This window comes from Diospyros lotus, chromosome 9 (genome assembly GCF_014633365.1).
Source record: "Diospyros lotus cultivar Yz01 chromosome 9, ASM1463336v1, whole genome shotgun sequence".
Classification (NCBI taxonomy): domain Eukaryota; kingdom Viridiplantae; phylum Streptophyta; class Magnoliopsida; order Ericales; family Ebenaceae; genus Diospyros; species Diospyros lotus.
In genome coordinates, this window is record NC_068346.1 from 6051325 (window position 1) to 6071511 (window position 20187).

Below are 20187 nucleotides of genomic sequence, written 5' to 3' on the forward strand. Positions count from 1 at the left end.
GGTAATTTAATTAATGTGGTATGTGATCTCGTGTACATGGAATATACTATGATCTTTCACCACCTAATCATGACCCTTAAAACCAAATGTGAGGCGTGTGTTCTAAGGTGATCTTTTCCTATAAATTATCTTATTTATGCTGAAGCATAAGTGATATATTCGAAAATTACACATGTGACACGTGTACACCAGGTTGTTCCCAGCCTCAGTCCGCATCTAAGCTTGGCTCAACCCACAAAGGGGGTCTTCTATTGACCCAAGGGCAAACCAATCCTGCTCAAGATTGGTTTACCTAATTTGATTGGGATTCTCTCTTAGAGTTAAGGGATAAAAATAAATCATGATTATTTTCTACAGTCTAGCAATTAGTCATAATCTTGATAAACTCAGGAAATACCCCTCCTCCTAAATATTAGGAAGGCAAACTTTAGAAATAATACTAATTTCTTCAAGTTCATCTAGAATGAACTACTCTTAAACACCGATCACAAGAAAACCTAATCCTACGCAAAAGATTATCTCTAAACTACTACAAAGATAATCTCTCCTCCTAGATAAGCATTCTCAATAGCAATCTTTAGCTCTCTTGCTCTTGTAGTATTTATTTGGCATTAGAGTGGATTTCCTAGCTAGTCATAGGGTAGTCTCACCATTATCTTTTGCATTGTCTCAAGTTGATTATCCAAAAGTTAAAAGAATTCCCCAATAAGATGTTTTCACATTTTATTTTTTTTCTCTACCACACTCATTACGTATTATCAAAGATAATTAGTAAAATTCTCTAGTATATTCTCTATCATCAAGAAAATTCTTAAATTTCTCAACGCCACTTCAAACATGTTTACTTTTTTTCATCTTAATTAATACCTAAATATCAAAAATTATAGATAAAAACTAAAAGCTAAAATAAAAAAAATTAAAAAAACTGAACTGAATTTAAAGATTTTTATTTCTTCCAACTTTTCGGTTCTACAGTCTTTTAGAGTAAAATCTATTAATTGAACTACCAAATATAATGGCTCAAAATTAAAAACCAAGAGATAATGGTTCAAATATAATGGATCCACGGACTGCATTCAAGACATGACAATAATATAATTTCAGCAAAATTATCAGGGACATGATTGTCATATAATTGGAGGAATGAAAATAGAATTTTCAAATTGTTATTGTTTCACCTCCTAAAAGTATATAATTGGGCGCACAGTTGTTCAAGACACTTGCTCTTACAACTTTAGGTTGTTATTTTCGTTCTTGCAAGAGAGAGAAAGAGAGAGAGATTGTTATCTTCGTTCTTTTAAGAGAGAGAGAATGAAACCCGAAATCATAAACACAGCTGTGGCCATTGACTCGAGTCCCACGGAATCTTCAGAAGAATGGGTTGATGTAGTGCAAGAGTTGCAGGACGACAACAAATTTCTCCCTCCATTTGCATTCGCCATAAATTGTGTGTTCATTTACAGTTATTTTCATTATTTTTGATAAATTATTCATTATTTTCTTTTATGTACGGCAAGAACTGCAATCATACAATGGTTCAAAAAAATTTCAAAGATTGCATTTGCGGCAATGATGCTAACGATCTATCTGAATGCTATTCCCCCCAACTATCATTGGGCTTCTTGGTTTGATTGGGTAGGCTTTTTGATCAACACTGCATACGTTCTCTTAGATGGCTATGGAAGCTTGGTGATAGTTGATTTCTTTGCTATTTTTACAAATTTTGTTTTTAGTGATACCATAATATTCCGCTACCAGCAATAAGGACATAATAGGAATTGAAATAGGAGAAGGCCAATTAGTGCATGTGCAGACTAACAAATTCAGTTAAGGGGTAGAATGGGAAGAGCAAAGAGAGGGGGGCATGTCAGGGCAACATATTCCTATAAATAAGAGAAGCAAATAGAGTAGAAGGGGGGAATATTTTAGTAAGAATATTGGAAGAGTGTGGACCTCTCGAAAGTCCATTTTTTTTTTCATTTTGTTAATTTCTTGGCTGGGAATCCTGATAGTTGTTGATAATTGTTTGCTGTTTGAATTTTTCTAATTGGGTTCCTATTAATTTGGTATCAGAGCACTGCGATCCTAATGGTGAACTTAACGGATCGAGTTGGAGATTTAGAGACGAGATTGGATAGCATACAACTGAGTGTGGACGCCATGAGAAGTGAGGTTTGGTCGGTGGAGAAGAACTTTACTTCGCTACTGAAACAATTTGAATGGATGAGAGCGAGGTGGGAGGAACAACAGCGAGAGAGGAAGGGAAAACAGAGCGAGGAGAACCTACCTGTGGGCTCGTCCCTCACTGGGGAGGCCACATCGGAACTTAGGGAACAGAGTAAGGAAGTAGGCGGTGGGTTCGAGATCTTGGGGAGGTCGGAAGTGAGAAGTCAACGCTTGGCAATGCTTATGTTTAAGGGAGACGACCCTGATGGTTGGGTTTTTAGGGCCGAACAGTACTTTTCCGTGAATCAATTAACGGATGCGTAGAAGTTGGACTCAGCAGCTCTTTGTTTTGAAGGAGCTGCTCTTTCTTGGTTCCAGTGGGAGCAAAGACAACGACAGGTGAGGAGTTGGGAGGAGCTCAAGGCGATGTTGAGGAATAGGTTCAGGCCCACGTAGGAAGGCACGGTGGAAGAGAGGGTCCTTGCGCTTCGACAGTGGGGGTCCGTCAAGGACTATCGCCTTGGCTTTGAGACTCTGGCCTCACCGCTCAAAAGCATGCCAAAGGCGTTGCTGGAGGGCTACTTTATCAATGGAATGGAGCTGGTTATCCGAGCCGAGATGAGGATGTCGAGGCCGATTGGGCTGGAGCAGATGATGGACCTAGCCCAACCAATTGAGGAGATGAATTTGGTGATTCGTGGAAGCATTTTTTGACCCGTCCCAAACAAAGGTCAGGCCCCTTCGTCCCCAATTTCGAATCACCAGCCGGTAGTGATATTGCCTCCTCCAATGATGGCACAAAAATGGGTGATGCCAAGCCTCACCTCATCACACTGGCCTCTGGCCGTCGCTAAGGCGATGAGTGAGGAGTTGGGAGTTGCGATGTTGGCTGATGAGGAGAAGACGGACACAACAACATTGTGTGTGGAGGATGCTGCACTTTCATGGGTCCAGTGCGAGCAACGGAGACAAAGAGTAAGAAGCTAGGAAGAGCTGAAGGGGCTACTGAGAAACCGGCTAACAATCCCAATGGTGAATTTATCGGACAGAGTTGGGATGCAGAAAGGAGTCGACGCCATAAGAGGGGAGATGCAATTGATGGAAAGGAATGTAGCAATCAGGCTGGACCAACTTGCATACTCGAGGACAAAGTGGGCGGATCAAGAGCGAGAGCGGAAGAGCAAAGCGAAGAAGGGAGATAGACCTTCGGAATTTACCCAGAATTCTGAGGGATCACCTGGAATCGAAATGGGCAGAGAGTTGGAGGGTGGAATTGGAGGAAATTGGCGACCGAAAGTGCGAGAATACCGCCTCCTCTTTGAAATTTTGGTGGCCTTGGTGGGAGAAGTTTCAGTGACCATACTGGAAGGGGGCACATTTGTTAATAGGTTGAAGCCAAAAATTAGGGCAGAAGTTAGGGTGTTACAGCTATTGGGTCTATAGCAAATCACAGAGATAACCCAGCGAATTGAAGACAGGATTCACATATTCCAAGCCCAAGTTGGTCCTAGACCACCTAGAAACCCTACAACAGTTCCCTGTTTTTCTCCTTGAGAACAAGGTGAAAGTTGGGGGGGAGTATTGATAGGTAGCTCATAATATTCCGCTACTAGCAATAAGGACAGAATAGGTATTGAAATAGGAGAATGCCAATTGGTGCATGTGCAGACTAACAAATTTAGTTAAGGGGTAGAATAGGAAGAGCAAAGAGAAGGGGGCATGTGAGGGCAACATATTCCAATAAATAAGAGAAGCAAATAGAGTAGAAGGGGGGAATATTTTAGTAAGGATATTGGGAGAGTGTGGACCTCTCGAAAGTCCATTTTCTTTTCATTTTGTTAATTTCTTGGCTGGGAATCCTGATAGTTGTTGATAATTGCTTGCTGTTTGAATTTTTCTAATTGGGTTCCTATCAAGTATACTTCAAGAGAAACTAATGTGATTGAGTCATCACATTAGTTTCTCTCGAAGTAGACTCTCACTTATTCTCTACTGATGTAAGTGAGCTACATTTATTTGAATTGAATGGTATCACTAAAAACAAAATTTGTAAAAATAGCAAAGAAATCAACTGTCACCAAGCTTCCATACCCATCTAAGAGAACGTATGCAGTGTTGATCAAAAAGCCTACCCAACCAAACCAAGAAGCCCAATGATAGTTGGGGGGAATAGCATTCAGATAGGTCGTCAGCATCCCTGCTGCAAATGCAATCTTTGAAATTTTTTTGAATCATCGTATGATTGCAGTTCTTGTCGTACATAAAAGAAAATAATGAATAATTTGTCAAAAATAATGAAAATAAATGTAAATGAACTCACAATTTATGACGAATGCAAATGGAGGGAGAAATTTGTTGTCGTCCGGCAACTCTTGCACTGCATCAACCCATTCTTCTGAAGATTCCCTGGGACTCGAGTCGATGGCCACAGCTGTGTTTATGATTTCGAGTTTCATTCTCTCTCTCTTGCAAGAACAAAGATAACAATCTCTCTTTCTTTTTCTCTCTTGCAAGAACGAAAATAACAACCTGAAAGTTGCAAGAGCAGGTGTCTTAAACAACTGTGCACCCAATTATATACTCTTAGGAGGTGGAATAATAACAGTTTGAAAATTTTGTTTTCATTCCTCCAATTATATGACAATCATACCCTTGATAATTTTGCTGAAATTATATTATTGTCATGTCTTGAACGCGGTCCGTGGATCCATTATATTTGAGTCATTATCTCTTGGGTTTTAACTTTGAGCCATTATATTTGGTAGTTCAATTAATAGATTTTACTCTAAAAGACTGTAGAACAGAAAAGTTTGAAGAAATAAAAATATTTAAATTCATTTCAGAGTTTTTTATTTTAGTTTTCAGTTTTTATCTATAATTTTTGATGTTTAGGTATTTAATTAAGATGAAAAAAAATAAACATGTTTGAAGTGGCGTTGAGAAATTTAAGAATTTTCTTGATGATAATGGTGAGACTATCATGTGACACGTGTACACTAGGTTGTCCCCAGTCTCAGTCCGCATCTAAGCTTGGCTCAACCCACAAAGGGGGTCTTCTACTGACCCAAGGGCAAACCAATCCTGCTCAAGATTGGTTTACCTAATTTAATTGGGATTCTCTCTTAGAGTTAAAGGGATAAAAATAAATCATGATTACTTTCTACAATCTAGCAATTAGTCATAATCTTGATAAACTCAGGAAATACCCCTCTTCCTAAATATTAGGAAGGCAAACTTCAGAAATAAAACTAATTTCTTCAAGTTCATCTAGAATGAACTACTCTTAGACACCGATCACAAGAAAACCTAATCCTACGCAAAAGATTATCTCTAAACTACTACAAAGGTAATCTCTCCTCCGAGATAAGCATTCTCAATAGCGATCTTTAGCTCTCTTGCTCTTGTACTATTTCTTTGGCATTGGAGTGGTTTTCCTAGCTAGTCACGTGGCAGTCTCACCATTATCTTTTGCATTGTCTCAAGTTGATTATTCGAAAGTTAAAAGCATTCCCCAATAAGATGTTTTCACATTTTATTTTTTTTTTCTACCACACTCATTATGTATTATCAAAGATAATTAGTAAAATTCTCTAGCATATTCTCTATCATGAAGAAAATTCTTAAATTTCTCAACGCTACTTCAAACATGTTTACTTTTTTTCATCTTAATTAATACCTAAACATAAAAAATTATAGATAAAAACTGAAAGCTAAAATAAAAAAATTAAAAACTCTAAAATGAATTTAAAGATTTTTATTTCTTCAAACTTTTCTGTTCTACAGTCTTTTAGAGTAAAATCTATTAATTGAACTACCAAATATAATGGCTCAAAGTTAAAACTCAAGAGATAATGGCTCAAATATAATGGATCCACGGACCACGTTCAAGACATGACAATAATGTAATTTCAGCAAAATTATCAAGGGTATGATTGTCATATAATTGGAGGAATGAAAACAAAATTTTCAAACTATTATTGTTCCACCTCCTGAGAGTATATAACTGGGCACACAGTTGTTCAAGACACTTGCTCTTGCAAGTTTTAGGTTGTTATTTTCGTTCTTGCAAGAGAGAGAGAGAGATTGTTATCTTTGTTCTTGCGAGAGAGAGAGAAAGAGAGAGAGATTGTTATCTTCGTTCTTACAAGAGAAAGAGAATGGAACCCAAAATCATAAACATAGTTGTGGCCATCAACTCGAGTCCCACAGAATCTTTAGAAGAATGGGTTGATGCAGTGCAAGAGTTATCAGACGACAACAAATTTCTACCTCCATTCGCATTCGCCATAAATTGTGAGTTCATTTACATTTATTTTTGATAAATTATTCATTATTTTCTTTTATGTACGGCAATAACTGCAATCATACGATGATTCAAAAAAAATTCAAAGATTGCATTTGCGGCAGGGATGCTGACGATCTATCTGAATGCTATTCTCCCCAACTATCATTGGGCTTCTTGGTTGGGTAGGCTTTTTGATCAACACTGCATACGTTCTCTTGGATGGGTATGGAAGCTTGGTGACAGTTCATTTCTTTGCTATTTTTACAAATTTTGTTTTTAGTGATACCATTCAATTCAAATAAATGTAGCTCACTTGCATCTGTAGAGAATAAGAGAGAGTTTACTTCAAGAGAAACTAATGTGATTAAGAAAAATTACACTCCGAGAGAAACTTTTGTTAGAAATTCTAGTATTGCACCCCAACTAAAGGTCTGCCCAAGGACCATTCAAAAGAATAACTGATAGACTACTATTGTTGTCTTGAAAACAGAAAAAAAAACGACAATTTGTTAAGGATGTAACGACAATTCTTGAAAACTTAATTAATAATTTATTGAATCCGATAAGAGATATTTATACAAGGCAAAATATCTACTTTATCTCCTAAAAATTAGGAACAAATTGTCGTTTTTTTTTTTCTGTTTTTCGGACGACAATAGTGGTCTATCAGTTATTCTTTCGGATGGTCTTTGGACGGACCTTTAGTTGGGGTGCAGTACTAGAATTTTTAACAAAAGTTTCTCTCGGAGCATAATTTTTCTTAATCACATTAGTTTCTCTTGAAGTAGACTCTCCCTTATTCTCTACTGATGCAAGTGAGCTACATTTATTTGAATTGAATGATATCACTAAAAACAAAATTTGTAAAATTAGCAAAGAAATCAACTATCACCAAGCCTCCATACCCATCCAAGAGAACGTATGCAGTGTTGATCAAAAAACCTACCCAACCAAACCAAGAAGTCCAATGATAGTTGGGGAGAATAGTATTCAGATAGGTCGTCAACATCCATGCCACAAAATGCAATCTTTGAAATTTTTTTGAACCATCGTATGATTGTTGTTCTTGCTATATATAAAAGAAAATAATGAATAATTTATCAAAAATAAATGTAAATGAACTCACAATTTATGGCGATTGCGAATGGAGGTAGAAATTTGTTATCGTCCGACAACTCTTGCACTGCATCAACCCATTATTCTGAAGATTCTGTGGGGCTCAAGTCGATGGCCACAACTGTGTTTATGATTTCGGGTTCTATTCTCTTTCTCTTGCAAGAACGAAGATAACAATCTCTCTCTCTCTCTCTTGCAAGAACGAAGATAACAAACTGAAAGTTGCAAGAGCAAGTGTCTTGAACAACTGTGCGCCCAGTTATATACTCTCAGGAGGTGGAACAATAAGAGTTTGAAAATCCTATTTTCATTCCTCCAATTATATGACAATCATACCCCTGATAATTTTGTTGAAATTACATTATTGTCATGTCTTGAACGCGATCCGTGGATCCATTATATTTGAGCTATTATCTCTTGGGTTTTAACTTTGAGCCATTATATTTGGTAGTTCAATTAATAGATTTTACTCTAAAAGACTGTAGAACAGAAAAGTTGAAAGAAATAAAAATCTTTAAATTCATTTCAGAGTTTTTAATTTTTTTATTTTAGCTTTCAGTTTTTATCTATAATTTTTGATGTTTAGGTATTAATTAAGATGAAAAAAAGTAAACATGTTTGAAGTGGCGTTCAAAAATTTTAGAATTTTCTTCATGATAGAAAATATGGTAGTTAATTTTACTAATTATCTTTGATAATGAGTGTGGTAGAGAAAAAAAATAAAATGTGAAAACAACTTATTGGGGAATGCTTTTAACTCTCGAATAATTAACTTGAGACAATGCAAAAGATAATGGTGAGACTGTCTTGTGACTAACTAGGAAAACCACTCCAATGCCAAAGAAATAGTACAAGAGCAAGAGAGCTAAAGATCGCAATTGAGAATGCTTATCTCGGAGGAGACTGGAGAGATAAATATAAACATGAAGCCCAATATAGAAAAAAATAAGGATACTGGCAGGGAAGAACTATCATTTCCTATAAATTCATACCCTTAGAACTTCATCGTTTACCCTTTCTGGGCTCTCATCACAATAAATTAATTCATGTAATCAGACAAAAGAAGGCCCATCAACCTTGTCCTACATCAAGTTTGTTATCTGTGCTAGCATATGATTGTTTCTACAAAATTCATCCACACCAATGATTTTCTCATAAGAGGAAAATAGTAAGAAACTCCATAAAGACCATCAACATTGACAAGCATGTAGCTTCCTATCATGCGACCATTGACAGCTACACAGTTTCCTTCCTATCAAGACATAAATAGTAACGCATTATCAAAGCTTAAATGCGCAATGTATAAATTTATTTACTTAAATTTATAACATGTTCACAAGAAATATACACCGAAGTCAGATCTACCTTGTACTTTGAGAGGTGAAGTATGAGAACTCTCTCTTGGACGCTTATGAGATAAGCTGACATGATCCTTTGGGCTTTTATCCATTAATGCTAAAAGATCCTGCAGCACAAAATTATTTCCAGAAACAGAATGTAGCATGTTAAAGATGGAGTTACATTGAAATTTCCAAACTAAGCTCAAAACTCTTCCCAAGGTACTACTTAATACATTATCAAATTAGTATTTGTACAAATTGTCATACGTGCCTCCAGTGAACTCTCTGGTTGAATCATGCCATGCCATGAGCCCATTTTTTGACCTGTGACGGGAACAGAGTCCAACTTGTAATAGGTATGAACCTTCCTGCCTTCTTGTGTGTCATCTTATACCTACAAGCACAACCACAAGACAAAAATATCTGTTAAATTGAGGACAAAAAGTTGAAAATTTTCTCTGGCCATTTCAAGAGAATTTTTCTGGCAGTTAAAATAAGTCTTGTAAAAAAAGTTTGTGTCTAGTAATAATTTTCTAAAAGCCCAAATGAAATGCATTGAAACAAGAAACAAAGATAAGCAAGCCACATAATCACATCGCTAGTAGGGTTGGGGCTTTTCCATTGCCATGCAATTTTTTTTTTTTAAAAGGGTGTTTCCGTGGGTGTTGGGGCTCACATAATTTAATTTCGAGTAAATTGGTAACCAGTTGCCAGCTGATCTGAGTGGTGGAAAAAACTGGCTGGTTGAACCAGTCAAACTGACATTCAAACGGGTTATCATTTGTTTTTCAAATTTATTCATTTTATGTCTAGGTTATAATTAGTTATTGCCAAACCCAGTTCAACCTCGACTCGACTGTGACCCTTTCTTTTCCCATTTTGGTCTGGATTTGTAACATTGGTAATATAATTGTGTAGCTATATATCCACGGATAAAACCTAAGAATAAAATCATAATTAAATGTCTTCAAATAGTTTGTGATAATGCGAATCACCAGACTAGATTCATATTAAGATTTGGAAAAACCATGATCCAGTACTACATTGAACCTAATTAGACAACCATCAGCATGCTAAAATTTTATCCTGTGAACAAACCCAGTGATGTAGGCTAGAGAATTAGATATTCACAAAAATATTATTCTAGGCAAAAAAAATAGGAATTAACATTATTTATTTTATTTCTTTTTGTTTCCTAGTTAGTAGGTTGCTTTAGAATTCTAATTAAGTTGGGGATTATGTCTAATCCAAATTAGAGCAGGATCATATCTATTAGTTTTGCCTATATAAAGTTGTTTAGGTTGTAATTGAAGGCAGACTTGGATTATTGACTTTGATTTGAGTTTAGATTGTGAATTTTAGTTTGTTCTTGTGTTCTTGTTCTTGGTTCTGTATCAATTGGTATCAGAACTATCATTCTCTTTACCGATCTCCGTCATCCAGATTACCTACTTAAAAAATTACATGGAAAGAAATCAAATGTTACTGCTTATAAAAAATCAACAAAAATGGAGAAGTACTTGAGCAAAAAACAGTTCTTAGAATTAGTATGACATGCCTGCCAGAAGATGAAATTAGAACTGATAGTTTGAGCAACAGCTTCATTTGCCCAGGTGTCACGATTAAGCTGCACAACCAGCATAAGGTATCAAAATTGAGCATATCCAAAAAGTAAAAATATCAGAGAAGACAGAAAGACAGGGTACCATTTGTGAGCTGAATTCCTTGGCAGATTGCACATTTACAAGGAACCATTTGTCCTGGATTGTAGCAGCATCTTCTGCCTGTGTATTTGGTCATATCAGCAACAATTAAAACATTAAGATAGAGTTCTTACATGCATTAAAACTGAATGATAAGTATTCCAGGTCCCCAGTGTTTATTAATTAGTGGATTCTACATAGAAAGTATAAACATCCTTCACAAAAAAAAAAAAAAAATGAAGACAGAAGAAAACAATAAGATTCATCTCCACGCCCAACAAGTAAACCCTCAACAGAGTTAAAGAAAGGTTTTATAGGCTTATTCACAGGTTTACATAGGACCTCTTCTCAAATTTGATCTCTTACCTAGATTAATATGAGTCTTCCTTTGTCTAAATTTTTGTGAAGTTCATGCCTAAAGTGCAACTGAACCTTTGAGGAATGACTAATTTGAAGAAAAATACATAATATTTTACAAATGTTCATGCCTAGATTAATATGAGTCTCATTAGTTGGTGGTGTTTCGTTTGTTAACTTTCAGCATTTCAGTATCAATTGCAAGTGATAGTTGCAGAATACGTAGAAATGTGTAAAATTATGGATGAGCAGTGTTTGATTGTAATAACTTCCAAGAGAAAATAATACGTTTACTGCATTATTGTAAACTTCACTGGAGGTAAAAGCAAAAAACGGAAGCTTGATTCCGGCCACTAAAGATGAACTTCAGAACTGCTGTTCAACTTCTTTAAGAAGGTGGTTGACTGGGAGATGATGGAGGAGACAAGTTCATCTTTAAGAAGGTGGTTGACTGAAGACGACCGGTCATGTACTCATTTCTCTCTCTCTCTCTCTCTCTCTCTCTCTCTTCGAGTTCAAATTGCTCTCTTTCTCTCTCTCTGTTCGAGTTCAAATCGCAATCACTTTATTTGGTGTCCAGATAGACAGGAGTACATTACATGTTTTTGCTACTGTGTTTGTTTCTTCGTGAGTAGACTGAATTAAGGTTGAATTGGTGGTGGAGATTGGCGGATTGAGGTTGAACTGTTCAAGGATTTCAATTCTCAGGGTTGTTTGATATTGTCGTCTTTCTCGTTATTTTGCTTCTGTTCCCGGCGTTCTTGTAATGGAAACCAGGACATGTTTAATTGGTTATTTTTTGTTGCCACTATTGAAACATAGAAATGAAAATGAGTGAGAGATTGACGGCGAGAGTGAGAGACACAGAGTATGCAAGGGGTGGGTGGATGAGACTGAAATATTATATATATATATATATATCTAGAAACAACTTGAAAAATAGCAATGCAAATAAGCAATCAATTATCACAACTGAATTTTGTGATACTTTTATTTAAATTTGAATTCTATCACTAGAAACAAGATTTGTAAAAATGGCAATGAAGTGAGAAATCAAGTATCACCATGCTTGCTTATCCCTCCCATAGAATATATGCAATGTTGATGAGAAAATCGAACCAGGAAGCCCAGTGATATTTCAGTGGAAGACCGTTCAGAAAGATTGTAAGCAACGCTCCAGCAAATGCAATTTTTGAAATTTTTTTCAACCATTGCTTGATGGCAGTTCCTATGTGCATAATGAACAACTTCTAGAAAATAATGAAAACAAATACAAATGAACACTTACGATTTATGTACTTCGCAAATGCGAAGCGATGTAAAGATCCGTTGCTGTCCGACAACTCCTCGGCTATGTCGATCCAATCGTCCAGCAACTTCGTGGGGCTGGAGTCGACGGCGGCGGCAGCTCTGTTGATCATTTCCAACTCCATTTATGTTCATTTTTGGCGTTGCTTACGGCATTTCTGAACGATTTTTCGTTGAAATATCACTGGTTCGGCTGAGTCGGCTTTCTCATCAACATTGCATATGTCCTATGGGAGGGGTGAGCAAGCATGGGGATAGTTGATTCCTCACTTCATTGCTAGTTTTACAAATTATGTTTCTAGTAATAGAATTCAAATTCAAATTCAAATAAAAGTATCACAAAATCCGGTTGTGATAATTGATTCCTCGCTTGCATTGCTAGTATTTTTCAAGTTGTTTATATATATATATTATATTTAAGTCTCATCCACCCATCCCTCGCCTACTCTCTGTCTTTCGCTCTAGCCATCAACATTTCTGGTCACCATCGCCGTTGGCCTCCACTGCGCGCCACCGCCATCTCTTTCTGGTCCCTCCCCCTCTCTCTCTCTTTCTGGGCCCTTACACATCATAAATGGACATTCAGCAAAAATAACACCCTTAAAAAGAGACTTTAGAGATAAGCAAAATCTCATAAGTTGTCTTTTAATGATGTTTTAATTTCTCATTTTTTCTTAAAGTCTTTTTTTTTTTTTTTTTTTTTTGTGTGTGCATATTGTCATGACCTTGATCTTTAGGATGCCCCACATTGCGGCCCAAATCTATAAAAAATGCTTCAAAATATTTTAAAATTAGTTTTAACAAATTAAAAATAATTGTTATGACATTATAAAAGAATTATTATGATTTTAAAGTACTTGAAATTAGAGAAATAAGTGAACGAGTTACATATAGTTTAGTTTTAAAAAAGATATTACTTGTATTGTTTTTATACAAAGATATATCTTATATTTTAAAATATATATATCATGTATCATGTATTTTTGAAAGATGTATATTAATTGAAAATTTCTTCTTCTTTGGTGAAACGTCGAAATTTGAATCTAAAAAGAAATTGAGATTTAAAATTTAAAATTTAAAAATTAAAATTCAAGATGGCCATATAACATTTAAAATTTATATATGTAATAATATGTGTAAATAATTATAAATACATTTAAAATTTCAAATATATAATCAAATGGTTTTTATAATTTCAAGTTAGATTATGGAAATATAATTTGAATTATTTAAAAATAAGTATTTAAATAAAAATAAAATTAAAAGGTTCAGTGGGCCTCGACCCCGTGTTGCACCGCCCACAACTGAAGAAGGCTAAGTTTAACCTTGCACGCACAGTGTAGAGGCTAAACAAGAAATTATTAACTCGATCCCAATCACCATGGTGGTTGGATTGGATGTTCTTTTAATGGGAAGCATGTAAGTAATTAAATATTCAACACAAGTGCAACCATTAATGTCAATGTCTCAGTAGAATTAAATTCCAAAAAATGCCTCTATGATGTCTTTTCCACTGTAACTTTGTCCATGGATGTGCAAAATTTCTATTTAATTAAAATAACTTAATTGAATCTATTAAAATTGTCAATTTAGTTCAGTTATAAAATTTGAAAATTTGATTATTTCTATTCAGCTCGATTTTTGTGTTAAAAAAAATTAAAATAACCAAACTGATTAAACTGAAGAAATTAGATCGTTTTTAACAGAATTGAAGAAGAAAAAAAAATAAAGAATAGAACAAAAAAAGTAGAATCGAACTGAGTGCTCCCTTCACCTTCAACCCTTCCTTTCCTCAATTCAGATTACCATCGCCATCTTAACCAAGATCACACGGGCCACACGTCCTCTTTGCTCTCGTCACCTGTCATCGTCATTGTCACTTTTCCCTTCAATTTCGACCCTACCGCTCCTCACAACTACTATTGTTGGTTGTTGTCAATACTCACACGTCCTCTTTGCTCGCATCAATTGCTGTCTTCCCTTTCACTTCGGCCATTCTTTCCACCATCCACCTTTGCCTTTGGCGAGTCATGATTGACTAAATCCTTAAACCCTTCCTCTTTTTGGACTGATGACTAACAAATCCAACTGACGACTTTGCCTCTGTCCTTAACTTTTTGGCCTTTTACCTTTTGATTCCGATCGTTCGGCCGCCGCAAATGCCGAGTCTGACTGTTCCCCTTTCTCTTTGCTCCTCCTTGGTTTGCCTTTGTCTTTGAGATTTTGGCCCTCATTCTTTTTAGTTTTTTTATTTTTCAATTTGTTCATTTTATTGGTTTGTTCTGTTTTTGTCATTTTTTTTCTATTATTCAGGTCAATTTATTTTTTTGGTATTTTTTTTATTATTTCAGTTCAGTTTATTTAATTTTTTAATTTATTTAGTCAGTTTAGTTCGATTTTTAGCCCACTTCAATTTTTTCGATTATTACATTTTGATCGGTTCAATAATCGAACTGACCATTTACATACCCTTACATGCATATATTCCTCACTCTATATGTTGATAACCCTCTTCCTTTCTATCCACATACTCTTATTTTGTTTACCGTAAATAATATATATGTTCTTATCATATGATTAAATATTTATTCAAAAAATACTCATCCCTCACAAAGGCACTCACCAACTCGTTGTATTTTCATGTAAATAACCAAAATTTTAAAAATAAAACAAAACTGGGGAAAACTTTAATAGGACTCGCGTTAAACTTTTATTCCTTGAACGAGTATCACTCCCTCCCTCGATTGGGAGCAATTGGTTGCATAATAGTTCTTGTACCACAAGGTACTACGCAAGAAAAGCATGACTTCACGGATAAGTGAGATTTGAGAAAACAATTGTATTGCGTAAAACTGACCATGCGTATGCAGTTAGATCTTAGAGGCTGTGATCGTCTTCAATCTTGGCTGTCCATTCGAGTCCGTATGATGGGCCCATTGAGTAGCCTATCCCAGCATTTCCCGCCATTTTCCAACCCGGAGCTTCATGTCTTGACCGCTCACTCTGAGCCATACCAATAGCAGCAATAAGATTCAAATGCGGGAAGGGCATGGACAGTCCATGAACCGCCATTTTCATGTTGTACATCAAATCAGGGCTCGTGAACTTCACGTAGTTGATCCTCATTGGATCCAACGGACCTCCGCCTCCAGCGTTCGTCACCACTAGGTCATGGGCTAAATCCATCGTCGGCAACAGCGTCCCTGCCTGTAAATGCTCCAGATCGTTGGCCATTAACAGCCTATTCGGCACGACGTGGAAGCGAAAGTTGGTGACGTACTCGTGTTCGCCGGAGAAAACCACGACGTCATTGAGCGCGAACACCGTCATTGTTCTGAGCTCCATGAGTTCGGCGTACTTCACTCTTAGAGCAACGGCAAGGACGCTGTAACCGCTGATGCGGAGGCGAAGTATGGCTTCTTCTAGCATGAGGTGCATGATAAGTGATGCCGTCGAATTAGGCGGCTGAGGGAGGAATGAGATCCCAATCATTCTCTCGACACTGCACGAGTACGACGAGAGAAGAGATAGGAAGCCTTGGAGGCCGTGAACTACGGTTAAGCCGTCGTTGAAGAGATCCGGATGAGTGATCTCCACGCCGTCGACGAAGACCTTGGAGGCATTGTTGGCGGAGGTGACTGTGATACACCGACCGGAGGCTAGGGTTTCGATCTTCGTGCCAAAGGCTAACGTGCGCAGGTAGGAAGGGGGGAAGATGCCGGGGATTGTGTGTTCTTGGAGGAGGACTTGGATGGAGCAGGAAGGACAAGTGAGAAGGGAAGAGTCAGTGGGAGTGAAGACGGTGATCAGGCCGCGCCATGCAGTTTGAGAGGGGAGGGAAGGCGCCGCGGGTGCAAAATCTTGGAAGCCGAGGTCGACTAGAACAGTGCTAATGAGATGTAACGGGTAAGTGTGTTCTTGAATCTATGACGGTGGTGGTGGGAGCGATGAGGTAGTGGTGGCACTACCGAAAAAGGCGATGGCGGTGGCGACTGAGGCGGGAAGGAGAAATGATAGCAAGACTAACAGATTTTGCCAACGAGTAGCCATTGGTTTAAAGGCTGGTAGAGATATGGCATTAAAGACTATGGGATCCACTAACTTCTATGAGGATTGGTGAAGACTGACGAGTTTGCAATATAACAGATTTGGCTACTAGGAGATGACGATTATACCCTTCTTGATTTTAGTCAATTGACGGTACTGCCATTTTTGGCTCACATTTTTTTGAGGTCTATTTTGAGGTACCTGTATAGTGCCTTCTAAAATATCAACTCAAAAATTAAAAATATAAGATGGTATTTTATCTATTTTGCCTTCCTGTATGAAATACTTTACAAAAATGCTCACATAATTTTGTATTAATTAATGAGTTTGTGACACACCACATTATCCCACTATTATTAGTTCTGTGTGATGGAGTTAAAAAATTTTCAATATATGTTTACCTTTATGTATACACAATTTTGCAATACTAATTTAATATAATTTACATTTGCCTAATTTACATTAGATTTTGCATTTGATAGGAACATATCATATTTTATTATAAAATAGAAATTGTAATGAATTTCAATTGAATGTATAATTTGAAAAATGATAGTGATTGCAGTTTCTTAGTAATATTAAAAAAAAAGATACGATCATGTGAAATAAAATCATCATCTAAGCAATGAGTAAGTCCTGAACTAATTATCTTAATAATTGAAATATAAAATAATAATTTTTTGTGAGTGATACAATAAATAAATTAAAAAATTATTATTTAACACAGAATTTTTGTCATGTGTTATCTCATTAATATTAATATCTTATTTATTTACTTTTGTAATGAGTAATTTAAGTATTATTATGTTAAAATAACATTTTTAAAAAGTTAATCCTCTAATGGCTCCACGGACCGGGTTCACATGGCAATAATGTTATTTCAACAAAATAGTCAGGATATGGTTGTCAAATAATTGGAGGAATCATAACAGAATTTTTAAACTGTTGCTGGTTCCGCCGCGTGAGTGTATATAACCGGGCGCACAGGCGGCACAGCCATTTCCATTCACTCACTCGCTCTTTCCACCAAGCCAAATCCCAGCTTCAATGGCTACTCCACTGAAGCTGTTCATCGTTGCCGCCTTTTTTCTCTCAATAAACGGCAACACCGTCGCTACCAAAGGAACCCCCACTACTCCGCCGCCAGAGTTTCGAGATCATGAAATTAATCCATTACACCACTTTGGCCCCGTCCTTGCCGATCTCGGCTTCCACGGATTCTCCTCCGCGTCGCCGGCTCTTCGCAACACCAGCGCATGGAGAGGTCCGGTCACCGTCTTCGCCCCAGCCGACTCCTCTCTCCTTACCTGCCCTACCTGCTCTGTTCCTCTCCTCCTCCACGAGCACACCGTTCCCGGCCTCTTCCCGATCCACTACCTACGTACGTTGGCCTACGGCACCAAGATCGAAACCCTAGCGGCGGGAAAATGCATCACCATCACGTTCTCCAACGACTCCGAAGAGGCCGTTTTCGTCGGCGGAGTGAAGATCACCAGTCCCGACCTCTACAACGACGGCTTCATCGCCGTTCACGGCCTCAAAGGCTTCATCGCCCACCTTTCGCCGTATTCTTGTCACGTGGAACGAATGACTTCTCTCTCGTTTCCTCATCTGCCGGCTATGGCGCCGTTCTTACTCATGCGCCTGATGCTAAAAGACGCCATGCTTCGATTAAGCATCAGCGGTTACGGCGTCGTCTCTCTCGCTTTGAAATTGAAGTCAGCCGAGCTCTTGGAACTCCATGCCATGACGGTGTTCGCTATGGATGACGTCGCGATCTTCTCCGGCGCGGGACATGAGTATCTCCCTAATTTCCGTTTCCACGTTGTGCCGAACAGGCTGTTGATGGCCGCTGATTTGGAGAAGTTGCCGGCGGGGACTTTGCTTCCGACAATGGCGTTAGGGCAGAAGCTGGTGATGACCACTGCCGGAGGCAACGGTTTCTCGTTTCCACCTATCAGTGTCAATCACGTGAGGATCAAGAGCCCGGATTTGCTGTACAACCTCAAGATCGTAGTTCATGGACTGTCAGTGTCGTTTCCGCACATTCATCATCACTCGTTCGCCAGCCGAGATGAGGGGCGCCAGAATGGACATCACGGATGGGTAGCCGCAAGATCCAAGGCCACCGGAAGATCCAACCACCATGAGATGAGGGCTCCCACTCCAGCGATAGAACCGATGGTAGAGATTGACGATCGCCATGGCCTGTGATGGTTGATTCTAATTGCTATTTTTCACCTAAAGGTACAAATACTGTTTTTAGAGATAAAATTCAAATAAAAATATCCCAAATTCCGGCTACTTCCTGAATGTACCTAGCGTTAGCATTTTATCGGTTCCCTGCCCAATAGATTGAAATTGTGTAAAATTCAAACTGAATCAATCAAATAAATACTAAAATAGAATAAATCAAAAATAAAATATATATATATATATATAACCAAATCAACTGAAAAGGTACACGAATAAGTTTTTTCAAATATTCAACTAAGATTTCTTAATTAGCTAAGTAAACATTACATGAGTAATTAAATATTGCTCCACTAACAAAAAGATTGATTATTTTTTGAAACAAAGGAGGACTAAAAAACCTTTCAATTATTACTCGACTATTCTTGAGATTGTACACTGTATAATTCAATTATTGCTCGATTAATGAACAATATTAGTTTATTAATGAATAATATTAATAAATTAATACATGAAATTATGGAATTAATTATACATGTACTAAATTAATATGCAATATTAATTGAGTAATCAAAATTTTACTCAAGTAATCGTTAAATTTAGTTATTTTAGTTTTTTAATATGAAAATCGAACCAAAACAATAATTTTAATCTACACAATTCAATTATTTCGGATAAATCGTAATTCTACAAACCCCCAAATGTACTTTAATTTTCTGTAATACTTTCTTTATTTTGTTACTGACCGATTGTTGACACCGCACAACATAATTATATAGTTTATAAGTGTTTGGAAAATTCAGTTTATTGGGATGAATACCCTTATACGGCTCTCTGTGCTCGTGCCCTCGATTATGTATAAAGAGGTAAATCGCAAGTTGAGTTTTTGGTTTTTGCGTAGGGGAAGAATCGAAATCATGACCCATAGGACTATATTGACATATCGCTCACCTTTTTTTCATCCAATTTATGCCCTAGGGGTTGAAAAATTCAATTACTTGTGTTCCTTAACAATGCACTCTTTCAAATGATGTTTATCGTGCCCAACTTAATTAAGAAATTTAGGCCTTGTTCTCTTTGTCATTTTTGTGCCATTTTCTGTTTTTAATTTTTCAAAAAACTAAAAATGTGTTCTCTTTGTTATTTTCAAAAACAAGTAAAAATTTTGTAAAGAAAATCTAAAACAACAAAAACTCATTTTGGCTGTTTTGAGCCAAAACACAAGTAAAAGATGAAAACATGGAAAACATATGCATTTCTTCTCACGTAGTGGCAGACGCTTCCCCCTAGCCCCAGCCTCCATTCTTGAATCTCTTTTCTCTCTCATCTCTTTTCTTTCTCAAACCTTGGCCAAACACTGCGCTCGCCATCTCTGTCGCAGCCAGAGCCGCCGTCGACCTCACGTGTCATCTCCGTCGCTACCAGAGCCACCGTCGACCTCGCCCGCCACCGCCGAAAGCCGCCATCGACCCACCCCTCTCCCCCCAAATCTGGCAGACCCCATCCATTCTCTCTTTTTCTCTTCTCTTCTCTCCAAAACACTCAAAAATTGCAAACCCAAAAACACAGCACCGCCTCTGCCACCGCCATAGACCGCATCAGCCACTGTCACCGCAACCATCGCCATTGACCGCGCCCGCCACCAATTGTGCGAGACGCCGTCTACCGCCCA

General features: G+C 37.4%; 1 protein-coding gene and 1 pseudogene across 1 annotated transcript; one reads left to right on the top strand and one right to left on the bottom strand.

Moving 5' to 3' along the window:
* Nucleotides 1-15152: 15152 nt before the first annotated feature.
* On the bottom strand, nt 15153-17395 carry LOC127810045 (putative fasciclin-like arabinogalactan protein 20). The gene is made up of 2 exons (XM_052349262.1): nt 17337-17395; nt 15153-16164 (listed from the first exon to the last, which is right to left on the bottom strand). The coding sequence occupies exons 1-2, from the start codon at nt 17393-17395 to the stop codon at nt 15153-15155; spliced, it is 1071 nt and encodes a 356-aa protein (XP_052205222.1).
* Nucleotides 17396-17481: 86 nt separating this feature from the next.
* On the top strand, nt 17482-18563 carry LOC127810046 (fasciclin-like arabinogalactan protein 21; annotated as a pseudogene).
* Nucleotides 18564-20187: the final 1624 nt, after the last annotated feature.

Coding starts and splice junctions, on each gene's coding strand:
- LOC127810045 (XM_052349262.1), bottom strand. CDS start 17,395: ATGAACAGCTTCAGTGGAGTAGCCATTGAAGCTGGGATTTGGCTTGGT. Junction 16,165..17,336: donor TGGCTTGGTGGAAAGAGCGA/GTGAGTGAATGG, acceptor ACATCTCATTAG/CACTGTTCTAGTCGACCTCG.